At 42.5% G+C, this 22,653-nt stretch overlaps 1 protein-coding gene across 1 annotated transcript in view; it reads right to left on the bottom strand.

Moving 5' to 3' along the window:
- The window catches only part of lgr4 (leucine-rich repeat containing G protein-coupled receptor 4), a 69,660-nt gene extending 52,674 nt beyond the window's left edge, over positions 1-16,986 (bottom strand). Inside the window, exon 1 of the mRNA XM_007887665.2 lies at positions 16,727-16,986. Within this exon, the coding sequence (XP_007885856.2) occupies positions 16,727-16,986 (260 nt within the window). The remainder of the gene's footprint in view (positions 1-16,726) is intronic.
- Between the last annotated feature and the right edge of the window lie 5,667 nt (positions 16,987-22,653).

The raw sequence follows: 22,653 nt of genomic DNA on the forward strand, positions 1-22,653 counted from the left end.
CGACTGTCAGGACTCCAGCATGACAAACCACTTGAGTAAAATATTGGAATATGCCAATGAAACTGTCAGCCTGCGCAAGAATATACCTTCGGGGAGGCGGAGAGGGGAAAATGGAGCAAAATGGAGTCCTGTAGCTCAGTGGTTAGAGCACTCGCTTTGCAAGTGAGAGACCTGAGTTCAATTCCAGGCAGGGCGAAACCTTGGGCAAGTTTCCTTACTCCACACGCCTAATAATAATCCCTCCAAAAAAAAAAAAAAAAAACAATAATTAAATTGGTCATTTTCAATCTACGACTGTTTGTGGGACATTGCTGTGCGCAATTGGCTGCCGCGTTCGCCCACAAATATACAGTCAATTCACTTTACAGTGTGTTCTGTGAAGCGCTTTGGGACGTCCTCCCGACGTGAAAAGCGCTATATCAAATGCAAGGATTATTATTATTTATTATTATTATTATATAAAATTCAAAACATACAATGTATCTCAAAAAGGTTGCCTTCGCAATATGGATATAATCACACTACATATTTCCAAGTAGGACTTGAATTTTTTAATCAAAGACAATAACAAATTACACCTTCACAATACAGGTATTATAATCGCCATCTGCTTATACGTTGCATTACGACCCTTCCTATACGTTATGTTACACATTACTGTACAATCCAAACAATGTTTTCAGGCAAACCTGTTGTCCTATGAACTTGCCTGAGTTAAACTTCCCTTCTGAATTACTATGTTTCAAGAGAGGTTCATGTTAGTCCTACAAACTGAACAGCTCTTTGGAAGCAGAGACTGCATGGACTCAAAGCTCACACTGGATTTACATTGTGGCGTTGCTGCATAACTGCTTCAAATGGAAGAGCCCTCAGACGTCTGAGCTTTTGGGTGCAGTGAATTTGTCCTGTGTGTGCAGGGCCTAATCCACAGCACCAGCAGGACCTGAAATGAACCCAGCCTGCAACTGCAGAACAACTGAGAAAAGAGAGGCGCAACCGAATGTCGGGACAACTTTTCCCTTGGGCTGATCTGCTGTCTCTTAGGTGTTGTAGAAGCACAACAGATGTTATATAAAATGAAAACATCCAGTCTACTGTCAGCATTACTGCAAATGACATGCAGTTACAGCAGCTTTGGACATTAAAAAACGAAGGAGACACCTGTAGCAGAAAAGGTACACCCTTTCCATGTCCTTTACATGACATCAATCAATGTCCTTCACATGAGTCCTGTAGCTCAGTGGTTAGAGCACTCGCCTCGCAAGCTAGAAATCTGGGTTTGATTCCCGGTAGGGTGAAATTTGGGCAAGCTTCCTTACTCCACACACTTCTGTTTATCTGTTTACCATGCAATAAGTAGGAACTCGGTTGTTAGTCAATTGGCGGATCGCTTTTCCAGCTTTTCCTTCAAAAAAAGAATAAATTGGTCACTTCGATTCACGACTGTTTGTGGGACACTACTGCGCACAATTGGCTGCCATGTTTCGTCCACAAAATATCCAGTCTACTCACTTTAAGTATATTCTGTGAAGCGCTTTGAGAGGTCTTGAAGACGCGGTAAGGCACAGTATCAAATGTAAGGATTATTATTATTTTTACTATTACTTGCTGGCTGGCAAACCGCAGACTAAATCCTGCGCTTTCCTGCTGAAAGCAAAACTGGAATATAAAGGCACCATATGGCAAAACACACTCAGAATAGCAAAACAGTGCTAGGTCATAAATGTGTTTGGAGCACACAGATGTCCGTTCCACAGCACGCCACATCCCACAACAAAGAGTAGACTATCATACCTGTTCAAAGTGGCACCCAGGAGTCATTGAATTTAGCATTAAAATCTTAATTATGTATTCATTCACCAAGGCGTATATATATTCTTGCTGCTTTAAAATGGAGGCAGCCAGTTTGCCATGAACATCTGGTAAATACCATATGCTGATCCCAATTTTAATCAGTTTCTCCCCCCTCCCCCCCTTTTCCCTCTTTGCCTCTTATATTGTGAGGCAAATCACATAACAAGCAGAACAGTAACGCAACTGTTTTGAAGTCACAAATGGTAACCTCTGAACTTTCCCTCTGGCCTACATGAACCTTCCTGCAGCCACTTAATGAACACACACACATCACTGCTACAGGAGGACTGAGGTGTATCGAAGATCTAAAGCGTAAAAACTGTGCTGTACTGAGCTGCCAGATGTTAGTTATAATAATCCTTGAATTTAATATTGCGTCTTATCACACTGCAAAGCCTCAAAGTACTTTGGAGTTTTTTTAAAAAAAAGTGTGGTGACTGCGTATTTGTATTCCCGTTGCTTACAATAAAGTAACACTTGTTGCAGCAGCAGAAGGCAGAGTGAGGCTATCGTCAGGAAACTGAAGAAACAGGATGTCATCTGTCACCATTCAAAGGACCACATTATTCAAGTCAAAGCCATTAGCTGTTTGACGAACTTTCTCACAACACTGCTCTTTCTACACTGCCCTGTACTTCCCCTCTGCTACTGGACAAGGTGGCTGCCTTAGTAACCTTGTCCTTTTCCACATTTCTTGAGCATTTAACACACAACTTGCCAGGCTTCGAGCCAACGTAAAATTGAACATCCTTCCCTCTGCAAGGTACTGAAGCAAAAGTAGCTCATGCCCAAACTTAGGAGGATCATTGGTGACACGAATGACCTTAAGCTTTCCGCCCTCCTACCCGTGCCCCCAAAACAAAATCTTGTGGGTGGAAAAATATCCTTTCAGTGTCTTTTTTTTTTGATTACCGGGGTCTGACAAATGCAAAATCCCATCACCATGCTTGAGAGTATCCAAACCAAACTGAGATTTCCTTGCATCCCACCTATACATGGAAATCCCAGAGATGGATTGCTGGAATTGTTCGCGCACTCTCCCTATCCCCTGAGGAACACATCCTGCTTACCTAATTCCGGTAAATACTAGTTGTACGTTGGCAAGAGCCAAGGCTTGGGAGACCCCAGATTGTGCGTTGGGGGTAACTGCTGGAGTCTAACCAGCTCGAACAGTGTCTTCATCCCACGACAAAACTAAAAACGTTGATACCATTCACAGCGGCAAAAGGGAGTCACTGTCTGTAACACTGTACGTCATGCATTGGGCTCGTTTTACTGTTTGTGCAACATGCATTTCGCAAACTAAACCCGTTTGTGTGAAAGCTGCCACTGTGACTGCTGACCGCTGTGGTGGACTCGCAGCTGCTGTTATTGGGAGGACTGAGCATCTGCTGGCAGTCAGCTGAACGCAGGACACTAGGGAAGGGAGGGAGGGAGGGAGAGAGAGATAAAGTGCACACCCGAGCAATGATGATGCCACCCTGCAGTAGACGGAATGCGTTGTTAATCGTGCCACATCACTGCATGCGCAGTAAAAGGAAGAATAAGAATACACAAACACACACGAGAGTTCAGTGCTGCTCCACCCAGTTTGGGTGGGTCTGAGAGGTGACCATCTATCAGTGGGTTTTGTAAAATTAATCCGCAAGAACTGGCGGGTCGAGCCACTGGCCACACGTCGAGCAGAGCAGAGCGGTCGATGCCAGAATGCCAAGCACCTCTGCTTATGTGTCGCTCTCCATCCTCCAGAGCCGTGAAACTGCTGTAATACATGCTTGCTCGCTCTCTCGCTCATTTGCCCCTTAGAAAATTCCCTTTCTGATAAACAGAGTCAATGTTTTTGCAATAATTTCACATCCTGGATGCAGCATGAAATTAATAGCTCCAGGTCACAAAACGTCTCACTGACGATAAACAGGCAGAGTAATAGCAGCACAACAGCCCTTTGTTTACCCTCAAACTGGAATCATTTTCTCTTCAAGTTGTGCAATAATCAAGACATTAACAGTCACTTCAGTTTTCACTAGTTTTCTATACATCAAATAACCTTCCACTGGTCTCTTAATAACAAGCTGCACAAAGCTTTACAAGGAAAACATCTTAATGATTCGCTCACATTCCTGCCTAAACCTAAAATGGTTGAAAATTCCTATTTACCTTCAGTTTAATCTCTCATGCTTGCAGCTGCCCATAGAAAGAGGCGCAATAATTGGCTTCTTTCACCTCTGTTAGCCCAGAACAAAAGTGTCATTCAGTTTAAATTTACAAAATGCACCAATGGATGGTCAACTAGGAGAAGCAACAGGGTGGAATAACAATAACTCTGTAGCATTTTCCTCCTTCTTTTGTTTAGCCTTTCAAAGCCGTTAATTAAGACATACACAATGCACCCCCACAGGGTTTTTTATTTGAGGCATTACACGCTTGTAATTTTTTCATTTAGATATTAAAAAAAAAGGAGAAAGTTGAATCCTGAGGCAAGCATGCCCGAGTTTATAGGTTAGGATTTTTACTAGGTTTCCAAATACAAGCTGCCGAGCTCGCATCTAAGGTTTCAGCAAAGAGCTGAACCTTCCACTTCACACCACTCAGAGGTGACCTCGGTTTCATTATCCTGCAGAATCTTGGATTCATTCTTAACGCACGCAGGTGGAAATAGGTGACAGAAGGGGCCCGGGACAAGGGGGGGGGGAAATAGGCTACCAAAAGGAAGACAAATCTCACATTTAAACTCCCAATTTATGTCTCAAAAGACGCAGGGCCATTTGGCTAGAACCTGACTGTTCCATTTCCCCCCTTTCCTCCCCTCCCTTCCTCCTCCACCACACACTCCTCTCCCTCATGAGGAGAGCTACTGAGTGACAGATTAATGTGATTGCTTTCTTTTCATAGTTCACTGGGGGTGGGTGCTAAACAGGAACAAATGCCTAACAATGCGCTCATTCTGGGGAGTAATTTTCAATCCGTCAAAGAGTAATCTGGCCCCATTCTATTGTAAATGTGTTTATTCTGTGGCAAACCGTGCTGGACTGGTTTCTATGTACCAGCTTGACAGTAAGATAGAGAACGCAGGCCACAAAACTCCCAGGCTCCTTCAAAGGAGCCAACATAACAATCAACCTCAGCATAACCTTTTTTTGTGTAAGAATTACGCCAATTTCAGATCTAATCGTGCATGGCTTTCTGGGAGGCTCCTGTGCATTTTCCTTCATTGGATTCACTACCATTTTGGGGCCCTTTTAGCTAGCAAATGCAGCTATCCACACAACTGGACACCCCCTGCATACTTTATTCCATTAACTTGTAATGCTCTTTTCAGAAGAAACAAATCCTATTACAGTAACATGTTTAAGGCACTCTCAATACTCACACAAATAAGTTTAGCTAGAGGCTTAGTGAGGCTGCCACTTAATATGACAAGAGGGTCGGTGCTCATGATATCACTTTCTGTCTGCTTTTTATCTTAACCAACTGTTTTGGCTCCTGCTAAGGGATTCCTAAAAAAAAAGCCATCTCCTTGTCTCCTCAGTGCTAGTTACATGGCAGCTTTTATTACTTCTGCACACAATGGATTTAACCACTAGATACACTGGACAATAGAGATTCTACTGTTCTGAGCAAAAAGGAGCTCAACTTCCCCAACCCCCACCCGCCTCTAAAGTTACTTACAAGTCACTTGACGTCTGTGTTTTTCGAGAAAAAATATTGTGTAAAAATTGCATGATCGAAAATTAACCATTGCTAAACCATGGGGTTAAATTAAGTCACAGCCAAAGAGAAAATAGAAACAAACATTGGGAGATTTGTTTCTTGATCAGCCACATGTGTATCTGACGCACATTGAAATCCATCACCAGAAGAGCATCCAAACAAAACTACATCTATGTTACACATATGTATGAACATTTTCATTTGTCTGGTATTCGACTGGACACTCTCTTCCCTGGTCACCAATCTCCTTTTAATATTTTTTTAAAAAAGGGAGTCTTATCGCTTGATCGACTACATTACGCATCAAATATTCCCAGAGCTGCTTCTCGGATTATACTACAGAGCGACAAATAATGTTAAACCACTGATATTTTTTATTTCAAATGTCACTTCTGAGAGCAGATGCCAAAAAAAGTTATTTTTTCTCTCCACTAAAAAAAAGTACGGTCATTAAGCTATGAACGCCTTTAATGGTTTTGGCAATTTTCAGCATTAGCTTGTGAGAAAGCAAATGCTCAATGTAATAATATCTCCATCATCCAGTTTCTCATGATTCAGTGCAGTAAGCATGCAATGTACTGCAGCCTTGAACTGGGCGTTGAGGTGCTATAAATCAAGAAGATGCCATTCAGCTTGTTCTCATTACCTAATGGTAGGACAATGCAGAGCCCTGATGGAGCACACTTCCCCTTCCCCTTAGCTTCTATATGGTGGTTATAAATTAATTAACGTACCAAAGGGAGAAAATAAGCAGACCTGCCCACATTATAAGTGACCAAACAGAGAAATGGCATCTTAAAGTAGATCCTGGGCAAGCCTTAGTCAATTGGTTAAAACTCATTTAGCTTTCAATAAATGAGCTGGGATAGGCGTTAAGATTACTCTGCCCCTATTACGCCTTTAAGCAATTACCTTTACAGGTGAGAAGCAACGAGCATTGGGAGTTAGGCACCGCTTTATGTCCCTTCAGTTCATTTTCACTGCAACACTCCACAGTTCCAGAATAACATGCTGTGTTTCAACCTCTTTCCTCACCGTGTTAGAAATTTTAAAAGGGGGCAATTTCTAAAACTAAGTCTAAAGGCGGTGGGGAGTGGCGGACACGATTGGCTGAATAGCCCCCAATCTGCCCAGAAAATATCTGTTCCTGTATTGGTTGGCGCGCAACATTTATTTCACACCTTTATTTGCATGTTTTTTTTTTGCCCCTACTGGTGCTTGAACTTTTAAAACTTATTGCATTGAATTACATTCTCTGATGAGGTTACAAGTGTTATTTACTGTACACAAACTGAAAAAGTTACTATGCACAGGAAACGTTTGCATACAAACTGAAAGTTCCTTACAGAGAGTGTAGAAGGTATGACTTGGGTTTGAACAGCTATAGAAGTTAATATTGTACTTGGGTTTAAACAGCTAACACTTGATAAGTGTTTGAGTATGTAAGCGGTTATCATTTAACAAACAGGCAAAACCCTTCCTTAGTGATTCCATGCAATACATATACGCAAAATATGTTGTTGGAAACATGGCCACATATTGTGTTTGTTTAAAGATAGAACTTGTTTCCCCACCTTGCACCAACAGTAATAGAGTTTACTCTCTCTCAGGTCAAATATAATGCAAGTCTGTTTGCTTATACTCCTGGCATTTGATACAGCACCGTATCACGTCATCGAGAAGTCTCAAAGCGCTTCATAGAATATACTGTAAAATGGATTGACTATGTTTTTTGTGGGTAAAACGTGCCAACCAATTTGCACACAGCAATGTCCCACAAGCAGTCTCTTTTTGAGCAGTACCATGAGATCTTTAACATCAACCTGAACAGGCAAACGGGGCTTCAGCTTAATGTCTCATTTGAAGGACGGCATCTCTGATACTGCAGCACAATCCCAGCACGGCATTGGAGTGTCAGCTTAGACTGTGAACTCAAAGTCCCTTGCGACTCTTAAAAGTCAGTGAAAAGTAAATCATTGTCTTCGTTATAGCCAATTGGAGTCCAATAGTTAAAGCACTGGCGTCCCAACTCGTGTGTTAGACACTTCAATATCAAGATTACATATTGTCCAACTCCACCCTTCATAGCTATGATAAGTTAAGCTCTCAGCCTAGATGGAGTTTCACAATATAGTGGATCACTCTATTGCAGGGAAGAAAAGCCTTCCTATTTGGCTATAGGAACCCTACGTTTTTGGTTATTGTGAAATGCAACATGGGTAGAAAGAAAAAACAATTTGCATTTATGTAGCATCTTTCATGCAGGGTAGTGTCTCGGAGTGCTTAAAATATCAAGTTGAAATAATTTAAAGTATCAAGTTAAAGCAAAACATCAAGTTAAAGTAACTACACAATGTAAAATTGTGACGCAGTCTTAAATCAATTGTGCATTGCATAGTTTTAAAATCAAAACAATCTGGAGGAAAAGAAAAACTAAAGACACACTTGTGTGTCAAATATAATTCATATCAACTAGAAACAGTCAAAACTGAGGCTTCTGAAATTGAACAGGAGACAAAATGCTTAATTATTTTCTGAATTAGTACTTTGACGAATGAAGCTTATTCCTCAGAACACTTACATTAAATCCAAAAAGTGTTAATATTGAAGTAACCGAACCACGTTTCTAGGAAACCCAGTTGCTGGACTCGGTACCAAAAAATTATCAAGCCCCAGAGAATCGCATGCGTACAACACGTAGACAGATGTAAAATTATTTCAAAAGGAAACTCAAGTCACTGTGTGGGATTAATTGTTTACTGAGTAACACGTCTTGAAAAACAAATTAAACTCCAAGGCATTTTCTGGGTGAAAGGGCGCAGAACTCAATTACTGGGAGAAAATATCTCACTAACTGGAGAGAATAATCAACCCTGTTTGTCATTAGCCACTTCGAGATTTAAAGTCAACTTAATGAGGTGGAAAGAGGGGGCAAACAAGGCGTAGGCAGAGTAACCAGCCATTCAGTCTTGCAATCTGCTCCTGACAGGGCCCTTATCTGGATAAGGCAGTTGAAGGGATTTGCAGGGCCCAGAAATGCAACCATTTCACATTCTGCAAAGTGAATGATTTATAAAAAGATATCAAGCGGCTCTTGATATCCCGCGCTGCTTGCAGGGAGCTCCACAATGCAAGCTGAGCATTCGCCCTTGAAACTCAGCTCGTTCTGTGGTTACCCTGAGAGTGAATTCTGTCAAACATTAACAGTTCTGTTAATATATGGAATAAAATTTCAAACCCAACGTGTTAAAAATCAGATTTTATAAAGCCTTTGTCAATAATTTTCTCAATTTAATACATCTTGTAGCTAGGGACAGGCTCCACTTTCTACCCCCCCACCACCCCCCCCTCTCCAACCAGCTGTTTAAATACATAATATATATTCGAGTAAGATCTTATTCCAGAGTACAGCAAGTCTGCAGTTTACGTTGTTCTGGCATCTCATAACTATAATGGAAACAAAAAGTGCTACCCGGTTTTAAAAAGTGTCCCATGGCAAAGCCCTGAATTCTCAAGCCATACTTTAGTGCTTTCAAAAAAAAGTCATTGAAAAGGCAGCACAATGCTGACCTTGTCTGCTGATGCTGATGGTTACGTGCAGCACAAGTCACCAAGCTGTGCCACCCTTAAAAGAGGTAAGTGAAATATTCCATAAGTTTTTCTTTGTCGCCAGCAAGGTTCCTGCCATAAAGCCCACAGCAGCTTCCCCGCAGAGGGAGCAGGTCAAGAGCCCGTGCAAACCCATTCAGATGCTATCAAGTGGAAGCTAACGACTCATTTCAAAATGGATACTGTGAAGCCTGCCAGAAAATACATTGCACTGCAGGCTTTTTACTCTTTCCGAGAGCATTTCGCAGCACTGTTTAAAATACAGAATCCCCTGAAGCTGGGTTCAGAGAGACATGTCTGAAGACTAAAATACTTTCTTCTTTCTTTCTCTCCCTCCCCCCTTCTTTCTTTCTCTCTCTCTCTCTCCTTCGCTCCTTTCTTTCTGCCCCCGTTATCAAAAGTGGAATGAAGTTGCGGAATATTTTCAAATACAATGGGTATTTCCACACACACTGTTACCAACATTGTATTCGTTGGCTGGAAGGCCACTCACTGTGTGTGCTGGCCCCTGTAAAACATACTGGGAGGTGCACCATCGCCCCAGGCTAACTCATCTGTCAGTTTTACTTTGCTCGTGAGAAAGCTGACCTCGCTTGCACCCCCCGATCCGTCTCTCTGATGACATGACCACACGAAGAAACTCATCTTGCGTTTTGGACCTGCAGCTGAAAGCAATATCCTGCCATTCCATGAACCACAATAATGTCTGAGCTGCATTAAAACACAGATAAGCCTCTACCCATTAAATTTAACAACTGAAATACACAGTACAACAAATTTAACAACCTTGTGCTTTCCTCGGCGGGTGGAATGAGGCACAGCACAACTGATTCACACACTACTTTACATCCACAGCCAGTGGATTAAATCACGCCTTCACCGCATAATTCAATGCAGGTTAGTGTCAGTTTTGCCTCCTTCCCACTGAAACTCCCCAGCAATGAAAATGAAATTCCACATGTGAAAATATCACCATTTGCCCAATTAACTAGAATTGCCCACAGATGGCTTTAAAGTTCACATGGCAGAAGGTCTCTCGTGCATTCTGCAGTTCCACTTAACAGTGAGAAATGACAGCGAAAATCGCCTTGTGAAATACCTTTCAGGTGGATAGATAACCAAATAGAAATAGGTAATACTTTAATAAGAAAAATCTCAGATCCGCAGCCCCCCAAACGCCACCGCCCCCACACGCAAAAACTTGGCCTGGATCTTTCACAACTGCCAAATGAAACAGTACGTTACAGAACAGCACAGAACCTTTTTTTTCATTTATTGAGAAAATACAGTACAATACTTAATCTGTGATTTTCTACACTTTTCAAAAGCTGTTCCACAGCAGTCATATCCAGTTCTACAAACATGCAGGAGTTCATCAGTGGGGAACATTCCTGCAAAGTGCATTCACCAGTTGAAATATATTCCACTGACTGTACAGAGCACCCCACACACTACACAATGTCCGCAAGATTTGTGTTTTTCATCTTAAAATAAAGTTCACGTTTCCTATCGCAGACTTTGTTTAAAGTATCAGCAAGATTTACTTTTTTTTGTACAGAACTACCACAACAGAAATCATCGTTTTGTGGTTTCGCTTTGGAACTGTGGCTTTTTTTTTTGTTTATAGCCCACTAAATCACAAAGTAATAGATTAGACACCCAACTGCTTTCCTGTCAGTCAAACCACGTTGGCGGTTAACCATTTCAGTCCAGAACAGACCGACACACAGAAAGGTTGCAGTGTAAAAAATGCCCAAGCGAATCTTCAGCCAGCCCGCTGCAAGCACATTCAAATGCTAAAAAACTTTTCTAGCATAATCTTTGCATAATCAAACATGTTACTGTACGGGGAGGGTTGGGGTAGGAGGATAACCGAAGGCAGGGTCGAAGAGGAGGGTCTTGCGACGGGCCTTGAGGGAGGCAAAGGAGGGTTATGTTTGTTTTCATTCTAGAAGACACCGAGATGGATGGGTATTTATCAGCATCTTTCCCTTTAGTTTATAAACTCAAAGAGAGCTGCAGTAACAAGAGCAGTCCTCATTTGAATTAAATGGAAAAAACTACAAAACCTTATCACAATATTCAATCGCTTTGTCCATTGTTTTCCACACACACCCCCCTAAACAATGCTTGCAAGCGTACAAATATTTATTCTTCAGAAATCACCTTTTTAAAAAATAAACTATTGACCAAAGTATCTTGTTTATCAAAGTATCAGTTGAAACATTTGTGTAGTAATATGCAACAAGAAGGAACGAACAATGAAAATTATTGGTTTCACAAGTGGCAAAATCCAGGGTGACCAAGTGATACTATTACAATGTCTAATAAACCTTAAAGAAATTATGATATATTTTTAGATAATAGGGTAGATATCACAACTTTTTTCTCGCCCTTTACTTAAAACTGCATGGTTTCTAATGCTCTAATGGGCCCTCACAGGTTCTAAGATAGTCAGGAATAGATGGGGCTTTTGTGAAATGCAGCAATTAACATTCCAACACTCAGCACGTAATGCAGATTAGTGTCCAGCACATTTAGTACATGGTTAAGGCCATTTTTGTATCATGGTTCGCGTAAAAAAAAACATTGAACAAACAGACTTTCAAACTGTTAATCTGAAAGAGATAACATCGAAGAGCTCAAGATATTGCATGGCTTGAAAATAAACCTGTACATTTCACTGGCCCGAGGTAAAAGAACATAAGAGATCGGTGCATTATTAGTCATTTTCCATTTGTACATTGGTGACTTTTTGTACCTTAGATATTCAAGGTATTATATTTTAAGTTTATCACTGTATGACAGTTTCGCCAACAAAATATACAGTTAATTCGCTTTCCAATATATTCTGTGAAGCGGTTTGAGACGTCTCAACGACATGATAAGGCGCTATATTAAATGCAAGGGTTATTATTAAAGGGACCGGAGTTGCTTCTCCTGTGTTTGTAAAGGAGTTGCCATTCAGTTACTCGCGGGGCTTTTCACCAGTAAGAGGGAGTCAGGAAAGACAAGGTCAACAGTAACATTCTGTTTATTCCATACGCTTAAATCGCTTCAGGGAGCATGAAATGTTAACTTGATGTTTTGGAACACTGCACACAATTGCTATTCATTAACTGATCATTTGCTGGACCGGATCATTTTTCACTGCCGTGAACCTTCATACCCGAGACATGAACATATTGTTTATTCTCACAGAACAAAAACACGCTCGTTCCTACTTATCAACCACCTTCCTCCACATGACAAAATATAAACAGCAACTGAGACTCTGTATCTGTGAACGAAATGAACTTCTGAATAGCCACTGAGTCAATATCCATCAGCATGGAACCATTTCTAAGGAACCTACTTATGGATCCAATACGCATGATTTGTGAAATTCATTATCACTTGCAGAGTATAAACAAAAATAATCTTGAAAATACATGTTCCACATGCAATTACGACCTTGTCTCACACACCACCAGTAAAGAGTGGCTTGAACTCCCCAATATAAGCGGCATTTAACTGTAACTGAGGCCAGACCCTTGGCAACAGAATGCTCTAACTTGGGTCTCTTTCCTTACCGCCATTTAAAAGAAATTTACAACGAATCATGGGCATCACACACTCAAATAAAACCAACACACTTGAGGCAATTAAAAACGGTGTTGGGAGTTTTACAGGTCAAATTGCAGACAAAAAAAGTGCATTTTTCACTTTTAAACAATCACTTATCGATTGTGTATGAAACCGCTCTGGTAATCAGGTTTACTGAATTCAGGTCACTTTCATTTTCTGTGGCAAGCCTTTAAACTCCACCAATTATAGCCACAACTGTGCAATCTGCAATTAATAAAATTGATGTCCAAAAGTACAACACTAAAACAGACTGTAACCTTATATGAGTAGGTAACCCTAAACCTTAACAGGAAATAACAGTTATAAGCCATTTCAATCATGAGCGTTGCCTAAAGAAAAAAAATCCCATGGGCTGAGGTACATTTTCAACTTAAAATCTAAGCACAAATCGCCAACACAGAGCAAGTTAAACCACAAAGTGACTGGATAGTGTCCGTTTAGCTTAAGGGCTCCATTCCGACGTAAAACACAGCAGCGATTAAAAGTGTAAATGTGAAATTGAAGGTTAGTAGAAATTCAAGCAAAACCCCAAAAAGCTTGAAATGCAAAATGCTCGAAAGGTTAGCTTCCTCTCCCCCACTTTATTGCCTGTACTTTTCCCCACTGGCAAAGAAAAAACAGACAGGGTAACCTGTGAAGGGCTTTGAGCCAATTTTAACATGATAAGGTGCTCTGAAAATCTCTATTAGTTTTCTAGTTCATTACAATGCAACGGACTATGGCCATTGACCCAGTAGGTACCCTGCAGCTGGCACAAGATGACATTCGCTGCTTACATACAGACAGGAGCTAAAGTCACTGACCCTTTTTTTTAAAAAAAAGTGCAACATCTCACATCATTCATCAAGATATTCAGGTTTTCACAGCAGAGTCAATTTCAGGAACATGCAGTGTACTCCAGCTGCTGACCTCTGCTCTTCGCCTCTTTCGAGTTCCAGTTTGGCGATTGGCAGGAAACCAGGGCCAAAGAGTGGAAGCAAGAGGCACGGATACATACTGCCTGTTCCTGAAATCATCTCCAGCTCTGAAAACCAAACGTGCTCTCTCTCTCTCTCTCTCTCTTTCTCGACAACGAGCTGAGCAGGCTCCACTTGCTAGCTCTTTCCTTTCCCTGATCGTCAGCAAGACGGCAATTTTGTGGCAATCGTGACAGGCTGTGATGGGGATTTGGAGGAAGTTAGGTCCCCAATGTCTACTATTCCATTCGATTAGAAGAGCCATTTCCCGCACAGAGGGAAAGGAAGAGTCAGAAAGCAAGTTAACTCAGAACACTCTCCCTGGACATCACACACAAGAGTGTCTCCTCTGTTCTCCTTTCATAACATAATCCTTTCATTTTGATACAGCGCCTTATCACGTTTTCGAGACATCTCAAAACGCTGCACAGAATATACTGTAAAGTGAATTGGCTGTATATTTTGTGGGTGAACCAGAAACTATACATTCTCTGTTCTCTTTCCCCACATTCCCTAAATATAAAATACCACATCAAATAAGATGGAATCGTGGGAAAACCTAACAGCAAAATCTCTTTTTAATAATTTTTTTTAATAGAAAATGTAAATAGATCATACGCACTTGTCAACTGTAAAACTATGTACATCAAATTAGTCTCTTTTTTAAAAAAAAGTGGATTTTTTAATGCATTGTTACGTTACCAGCTAATTCTCCAGCTAAACTACACCAAAGAGGATAATAATAGTCTTACACTAACTCAGAGTGTATTGCTGCTATATGGAGAACTAGGCAGCCATGTTTACACTGCTCACTCTCTCACTGGTGAGTCAGGGAAGGCAGAGCACTGCAAGACTTGCCTCAATCACACAAAACAAGAGACTTGCTCGCACCAGCCTCTGCCCACTGGGTGAAATGGTGGAAAAGAGCTGACAGGATAAGCTCCTCTGTTCGCTCATTAGAAAGTTAATTGAGAGGAATCAGGGCCTCTGTGTGTGCCTCTTAAAAGGGAAAGAAAACTCAACTTAAAAAAAAGTTCAAACGAACACTGAAAAAAACAGCAGGTCCATTTTTTTTTCCAGGTGGTCTTTCTATCAATGCCAAAACCAGCAGGACTGACTAAACAGGGTTGTTCGTCATTGGTGCAGTGAAAATAACTACTGCACTGGAACAAACACTTGGCAGTAAAACTGAGCCATAAGAATATAGAATTTGTTCTTCAGCCCCAAGCTATTGACTGGGAATGAACTGCAGTTCAGACAGAATCTTACCAGGTACTTAATCATGTACTGTATTAAAACGTTAGCAGGCTCACTGGGAAGGGCAGCAGAGATTGGTTTGCACCATACTTAACACGTGTTGGTAATAATTTTCAAACAAGGTTGAAATCTGATGGAAACCAGTTAACAATCTGCATCAATTTGCAATACAAAGCAGAAACTAAACTGCAGTGGGGGTGTGTCTTGATACTTCAGTTTCACATCCAATTTCATTGATTATCTTGCAAATTATTCTCAGAGCTATGTTTTTATTCAATAATCGACGCCCCCCCCAAGGCTGTTTGTGGGAATTCACTGTGGAAAAAATTGGCTGTCGCATTCGCCGACAAAACACAGTCACTACACTTTACAGTAAATCCTACAAAGCATTTTGCAACGCCCTCCGGATGGGAAAGGCGCTTATGTTGAAGGATTTGTTTTTCAAAAATAGAACTATAATACAAACTCGACCTTCCCGTTTTCAGTCAGCAGCAAATTGCAAATGGGATTTTCAGCAGTATTCCGAGGATGAGGTTTATTTTCTTCCTTTGAATTAACAACAACAACAGCTTGCATTTATAGAGCGCCCTCCATGTGGGGCAGTGTTTCGGAGCGCTTAGACCTCATTGAACAGATGGGTCGCCCACATTCAATGGGATGTTCACCCCACAGCAAGACTGCGAAACCATCCAAGTCCAATTAATTTCCAGCAAATAAAAGCCACCCATCCACACCCACTCGCACCCTATCCTCCTGTTCCGCCGCAGTTTGAGAGACCTCATTTAAAAAAAAATGCTTAATAACCGCTTAAATGCTTAATTAACCTCGTTATTTATCGGCTGCCCGGTTTCGCCCGCAAAAGACACAGTCGGTTCGGTTTGCCTGACACTTTGCAGCGCATTCTGTGAAGCGCTTCGAGAAGTCTCGACGACGCTAGATCAAACGCGAGGACGATTGTTATTAATTATTACCATCATCATAAAATAAAAACGAAAAGGGGGGGTGGGGGGAACCACTTGGTGCTTAGTGACAGCCCCATCCCTTCCATGGGCTGAGCATGAAACCAAACGAGATGCATTGGATTTGACGATCCTATGATTAAATTTCTGGATAGATGCCAAAGATCAACAGAACTCAACCCAATTCAACTCAACTCAACCCAACTCAACCCAATTCAACTCAACTCAACCCAACTCAACCCAATTTAACTCAACTCAACCCAACTCAACCCAATTCAACTCAACCCAATTTAACTCAACCCAATCCAACTCAACCCAATTTAACTCAACCCAATCCAACTCAACCCAATTTAACTCAACCCAATCCAACTCAACCCAATTTAACTCAACCCAATCCCAACTCAACCCAACTGGGATCCTTTTTTTTGTAGCATAACTACAGTCGAAAACAACCAGTGCAACAAAAACACTGACAGTTTGGCAGCAGCAACAGCAAAAAAACAACAACAACAACAACAACAACTTAAAAGAGTTGAGAAGAACATGGAATTGGTTCTTCAGGTCAACCCTCAAACCCTGAACAAAAAAAAAAGGGGGTTGTGGAGGTGAAGGGGGGAATCAACTGAGGTTTCCAGACACAACCCTCCCAGTGAAACGCAGGTCGAGTGGGAAAGGAAGGGGTGGGGGGGCAGTGGGAGAGGTGGGGTTGGGAGGGGGTGAGGGGGGTTTAAGGGTTTTATATGCAATACTCACAGGAAGAACGTGAAGACTCCGAGGCCTTGCGGTACGATGGTTAATCCCCGTCCGGAGCAGTCCACCCTGAGCGCGGCTGCGGCATCGCCCTGACAGCGGCAGAGGCTCGGACAGGGCGCCGGGACATGATCCCCCCGACCAGCGCTCACAGGCAGCACCAGCGCCAGCCCGAGCCCGAGCACCAGCACCAGGACCAGGACCTGCCCCCACCCCAACCCCAACCCCCGCCCCCACCCCCGCACACCGCCACAGCGGCTCATCGGCTTCACTGCACAATCACCACCCGGTGCAGAGCAACACTGAAGCTCTGCTGTACCTCTGCTCTCTCTCTCTCTCTTTCTATTTCTTTCTCTCTCTCTCTATTTCTTTCTCTCTCTCTCTCTCTCTATTTCTTTCTCTCTCTCTCTCTCTCTATTTCTCTCTCTCTCTCCTATTTCTTTCTCTCTCCCTCTCTATTTCTTTCTCTCTCTCTCTATTTCTTTCTCTCTCTCTCTATTTCTTTCTCTCTCTCTCGATTTCTTTCTCCCTCTCTCTCTCTCTATTTCTTTCTCTCTTTATTTCTCTCTATTTCTTTCTCTCTTTCTTTCTTTCTCCCTCCCTCCCTTTCCTTCCTTTCTTCCTCTCTTTATTTCTTTCTCTCTCTCTTTATTTCTTTCTCTCTTTATTTCTTTCTCTCTCTCTTCTCTCCTCTACACATATAGGCAGAGAGAGGTGACAGTCATACTCACAATCAAATAATCATTCGAACCATTCAACTGATTATATGAACACTAACAATATTAATTCATTAATCAATTAATGACAACAATAATAATAAATCTCCCCTAACAACCCCCCCCACTTCTCCCTTTTTTTTCCTCTCTTATTTGCTCCTTCTATCCCTCCATCAGCCACACACCAAACCAACAGCCTCCTCCAGCTCTCTCTCTCTCTTCTTTCTTTCTTTCTCTCTCTCCTCTCTCTCTCTCTCTCACTGTCTGTCGATCTCTTCGTTCACCAGTCAGCCGATTGCAGTGGGTTTGACTTCCCTCCTCTCCTCCTCTCCTCTCCTCCTCCTCCTCCTCCTCTCCTCCTCCCCCCACAGCAAAGCCGAGGAGGCGCTTCACTCCGGACTCCCAGCAGTTTGGTTCCCCGCAGCGAACAGCTGACGTCGGGAAGACTGGAGCAAAGAGCTGAGCTCCCAACACAGAGGAGGAGCCACTCACTCACTCATTCACTCACTCACTACCTGACTGACTGTGAGTGGCTGCTCTGCAGTCCCTCCTAACCTTCTCTCTCCACTCCCCCCCCACCCCTTTTACCCCACACATTGGCTTCTGGCTGAGAAAATGCCAACAAACAGAGCAAGGGGCGAGCCCAGCTGTTTGAGACACTTTCCTTCTTAGTTGGACCAGCTTTATCGAAGGTGAACCTCCCCACCACCGCCCCCGACGCCACCCTCCAAGCAATTCCTGTCGTGGTGATAATATCCCTTGCAATCCGCGTCGCGCCTTATCTTCGAGACGTCTCGAAGCGCTTGGCGGGATGCGTTGCGAAGTGGATTGCGGGTTTTGCGGGCGAAACCCAGCAGCCAATTTGCGCACCGCGGTGCTCCCACATACGGTCGTGGAGTGAGTAACCAATGTTTACCAATGTGAGTTTTACTGTCACAGCTGAAAGACTAAAACTGAACCTTGTACGGTTTCCATTAAGTTGCAATTCCTTTGCTCGCAGACTTGGCTCTATATATTGCGAAAGTTAAATAGTGTACATAGTTTTTTTTAAAAAAATGTATAATCTAGAATAAATGCTTCTGCAAATTGTAAGATGTCAATTCTGGCATTTATGCTGTGGACTAAGGGTAGAACCTGACTTCAGATAAACACATAGCAGCCCAATGCAATGTCGAATAAATAAATAGTAATCCTTGCATTTGTAAAAAGCACCTTATCGCATTCTCGATATGTCTCAATCTTCTTCCCAGGTTTTTTTTTAAACTGTAAAGTGTGGTGACTGTGTATTTGTAGGCCATTTTCACAAAGAAATGTGCCACAAAAGGTCACAAAGTGTATGACCAATTTCTTATCTGGGGGATTGTTGGCTCGGACACCAGGAAGAAACTCCCTTCTCTTTTTGGATAGTGCCGTGGGATCTTTCAAGTCCACCTGACCAGGGTAGATGGGATCTCGGTTTATTGCTTCATCTGAAGGACACCTCCTCCGACAGTGCAGCACTCCCCTAAGCATTCCACTGTAGTATCAACCCCTAGATTATGAGTCCAAAGTCCCAGTGTGAGATATGCAGCTTGAACCAACAACCTTCTGATTCAGAGGAGGAGGTGCTGCTGACTGAGCCAGGTTGATAACAACAACAACTACTTGTATTTATATAGCGCCCTTCACGCTGGTAGCATCCCAGAGTGGTGGAGTCTGATCCCGAGCCAGGGGGAGAGAGAGGGTGAGGTGACTGTAAGCACGATCAAAAAGGATGACAGAATGCAATTCTAATCCAAGACATTTCATTCCACCAAAATCATCTTCCAAATTCTTGTTGTGCTAAACTCCTGTTCCAAAGGAAACATTTTCAGATAAGATTCTGATCCCAGCCCCAAAATACAGTATTCCTCCCAATCTTTTATGAAGACTGTGAAATTCACCTGGAGACATTTCAGCACTTGAGCTCACAGATCTCTAAAATACGTTTTAGGGTGTTTTTCTTTTGTCGAGATTGAATGTTTTCCTGCAGAATACACAGTCACTACACTTTACTGTGAAAGGAGCACTTCGAGACATTCTCCTGAGATGAAAGGTGCTATATCAAATCTAAGGATTGTTATTATCATCAACTGCTGAATAAAAAATTAAACCAACTACAAAGATTTGCAACAGACTTTTCCTTAAACGCAATGCTGTAGAGGGTTTCACTTCTCCTCAGCTACCACCGGATATGTTGACACAAGCTGAAGATACACAAGGCCAAATATGCCAGAAACAATGTTAGATCAGTTTATGGTTTACACCTTCGAAACTCCTGCAGGAAATCTCTCCAGGCAATCAAGTGGTTTAAGGGAAAACGAGCCACTTGTTACGATCAATGAAAGCCACTTGCAGATCAGAAACATATCATATGTGCAAGTGACATACATCCAGAGCAGATAAGGTATAAGCGCTCCGAGACGCTACCCCACTGAAGAGCGCTATATAAATGCAAGTTGTTACAGTTGTAGAGAATCTCACATTAATTATTCCAGTATGTGAGGGTCATCGTTCTGATTCTAAAAGATTAAATGCGTACTTGCCTCTTGTGATTTTATTGTAAGCTTTTTTTTAAAAGCTTCCCACCCCCTCACCCCCACCTGTTGACAGAATAAAAGTACAAAATGAAGGGATGCCGTGAGAATTTGCTCTGTGTTGCTTGGTCTAACGGCCTTTCCTGTCGCTAATGATTCTTAAGGTCTTAAGTAATTTAAATACGTCTGTAAAGTTTTCTTTTGGTGTTGTTACCATACTTCTTCATTCATCACATGTCTAATGTGATCATTCATCACCTAACTGTGGCTAAATACTAAAGCTGGATCAAGCATGGTTTCAATCATTACACGGCATAAGGTTATCCAGCTCTTTACATCGTAATACAAGTTAGAAATGTCTGCTTCTTTTCGTCACAAATGTGGCAAAAGCACATTATGGAAATCGACTGCAATTACATTTTAAAAAGCGCCTGTGAGTTTAATGATATATTTCTTAAATGTTTGTTGAAATAAAAGCATGCTACTTCAGAATGTTGGTCCAATTTGATTACAGTATTCTTTGCTTGCCCCCTAGCTGAAAATCCTAGCTATGCCATGTTCACTTTCCACATCACGAGTTTTATAACAATAGGATTATTTCAAAAAGGGAGGTACATTGCACAAGTGCCTCGTAATCTCACATGTAATGATACAGAACATCTGCATGCCATACTCTCCATGTATCTCTCAATTACCTCTTGGGGTCTGTTTTATGCTTTAGAGCTGACTGTTATTTTTTTTGTGGACTTCACTCACTATTTCCTGGGGGAAAAAAGTTTTGTATGAATATGTCCTGAGCCCCAAATGCAATCAATGAAAAGGTTGAGAATGTCCCCGTGTCTACGGCAATGAATCCTGTCTGCCTTCACTCCACAGATAACATCCCCCGACTCACTGCAACAGAGAAACAAATGGTTGTGTATCTTGTTGTTCATTCAAGGCTGCACCTATAAGAGCTATCTTAGTTGATTCTTATCTGGGTCTTTTTTTGAAGGAGTCAATTTATGTTACATCAAATATATATTTTTTAAATCAGTGTGTGTGTGTGTCAATCCACATGTTCACTCTTTTGGGGAAAAAATATCTATTTTAACTTGGTAATGCAAGAAGATCCCAGGGTTGATCCCAATACTGTTCTGAATTCGCAGAACTGTGGCAACTAAAGCAGTGGCACAACACTGATAGAAATCAAAGGTGACTTTACATGCTGTAAAGGTGCACACACACACGCACGGATTTCACCGGTGGACAGGATCGGACTCGACTATGATGCTTCTTATAAAATAACATGCTAACACTCGTCCTAAAGGCTTACCCACGAAGAATGGCAAATTAATTAATAGAACAGATGGTTGGTGCCTGTGGAAATGTATTCCTGCAAGAGTCACACACCATATTTGGGAGAGGAGAGGACTTAAAATTGTATTTAGGCTGTCATGATTTTTGGCATCACCATCTGACACCCACAGTATCAGCAGATGGGCCTAACACCACACATTGATCTGCACACAAGTCCATTCAACCACAATATAGTTGAGTGTCCAGTACGGGTGCTTCTATCAAGAATGCATAATAATATATAATAATAATCCTTGCAATTGATATAGTGCCTTATCACATCTTTGAAACATCTCAAAGCACTTCACAAAATATACTGTAAACAACAACAACAAAATTAAATTTGTAAAGTACCTTACACGTCGGGAGGACATCCCAAGGCGCTGAACAGTTGGGGATCAGGACCCAAGCGTGGGGGTGTGGGGGGCAGGGTTGGGGTGAGGGAGGGCAGAGAGGGTACGAGGGCAACTGAAAAGGAGGGTCTTGAGTCATGCCTTGTAAGAGGCAAGAGAGGGAGCAAGGCGAAGGAATTGTGGGATGGAGTTCCAAAGAATGGGGGCAGAGAAGCTAAAAGCCCGGCTGCCGATGGTAGGACAACAACAACAACAACAAGATTCCATTTATAGAGCGCCTTTCACGTCGGGAGGACGTCCCAAGGACAGGTCGGATGGGAGACATAGAGCAAGCCCAGAGCCTGCTGAGCAGGGGGAGTGGACAGGTTGATAGGGGTCAGCAGGTCAGAGATGTAGGAGGGAGCAAGGCCATGGAGGGCCTTGAAGGTGAGGACGAGGATTTTGAATTCTATCCTCTGAGGGATGGTAAGCCAGTGGAGTCAGGCGAGAGTGGGGGTGGTGGGGTCACGGAGCCTGGTGTGGAGTTCTGGGTGATCTTCAGCTTGTGGAGGGAAGAGTTGGGGCGGCCGCCAAGGAGAGAGTTTCCATAGTCGAGCCTTGAGGTGACGAATGCATGTAGGAGGGTTTCGGGGGCCTGAGGGGTGAGGCAGTGGTGGAGTTGGGCAATGTTGCAGAGGTGGAGGAAGGCAGAGCGGGTCATAGCACAGAAATGGGGGAGAAAGGACAGTTGAGGGTCGAACAAGATGCTTGCGTTCCTGACTGGTTTGGTGAGGTGGAGTGTGCAACCGTGGATGCTAATGCTGCCAGTGCCTGAGGTGCGGAGACGCTGGCGCGAGCCAATCATGATGGCCTCAGTCTTGCTGACATTCAGCTGTAGAAAGTTGACTCTCATCCAGGACTTGATGTCAGACCGACAGTCTGTCAGGACATCAGTTTTCCTGGAATCGAGGGTGGAGGCAGAGAGATAG

Source organism: Callorhinchus milii, unplaced genomic scaffold (assembly GCF_018977255.1).
Source record: "Callorhinchus milii isolate IMCB2004 unplaced genomic scaffold, IMCB_Cmil_1.0 Scaffold17, whole genome shotgun sequence".
Lineage (NCBI taxonomy): Eukaryota > Metazoa > Chordata > Chondrichthyes > Chimaeriformes > Callorhinchidae > Callorhinchus > Callorhinchus milii.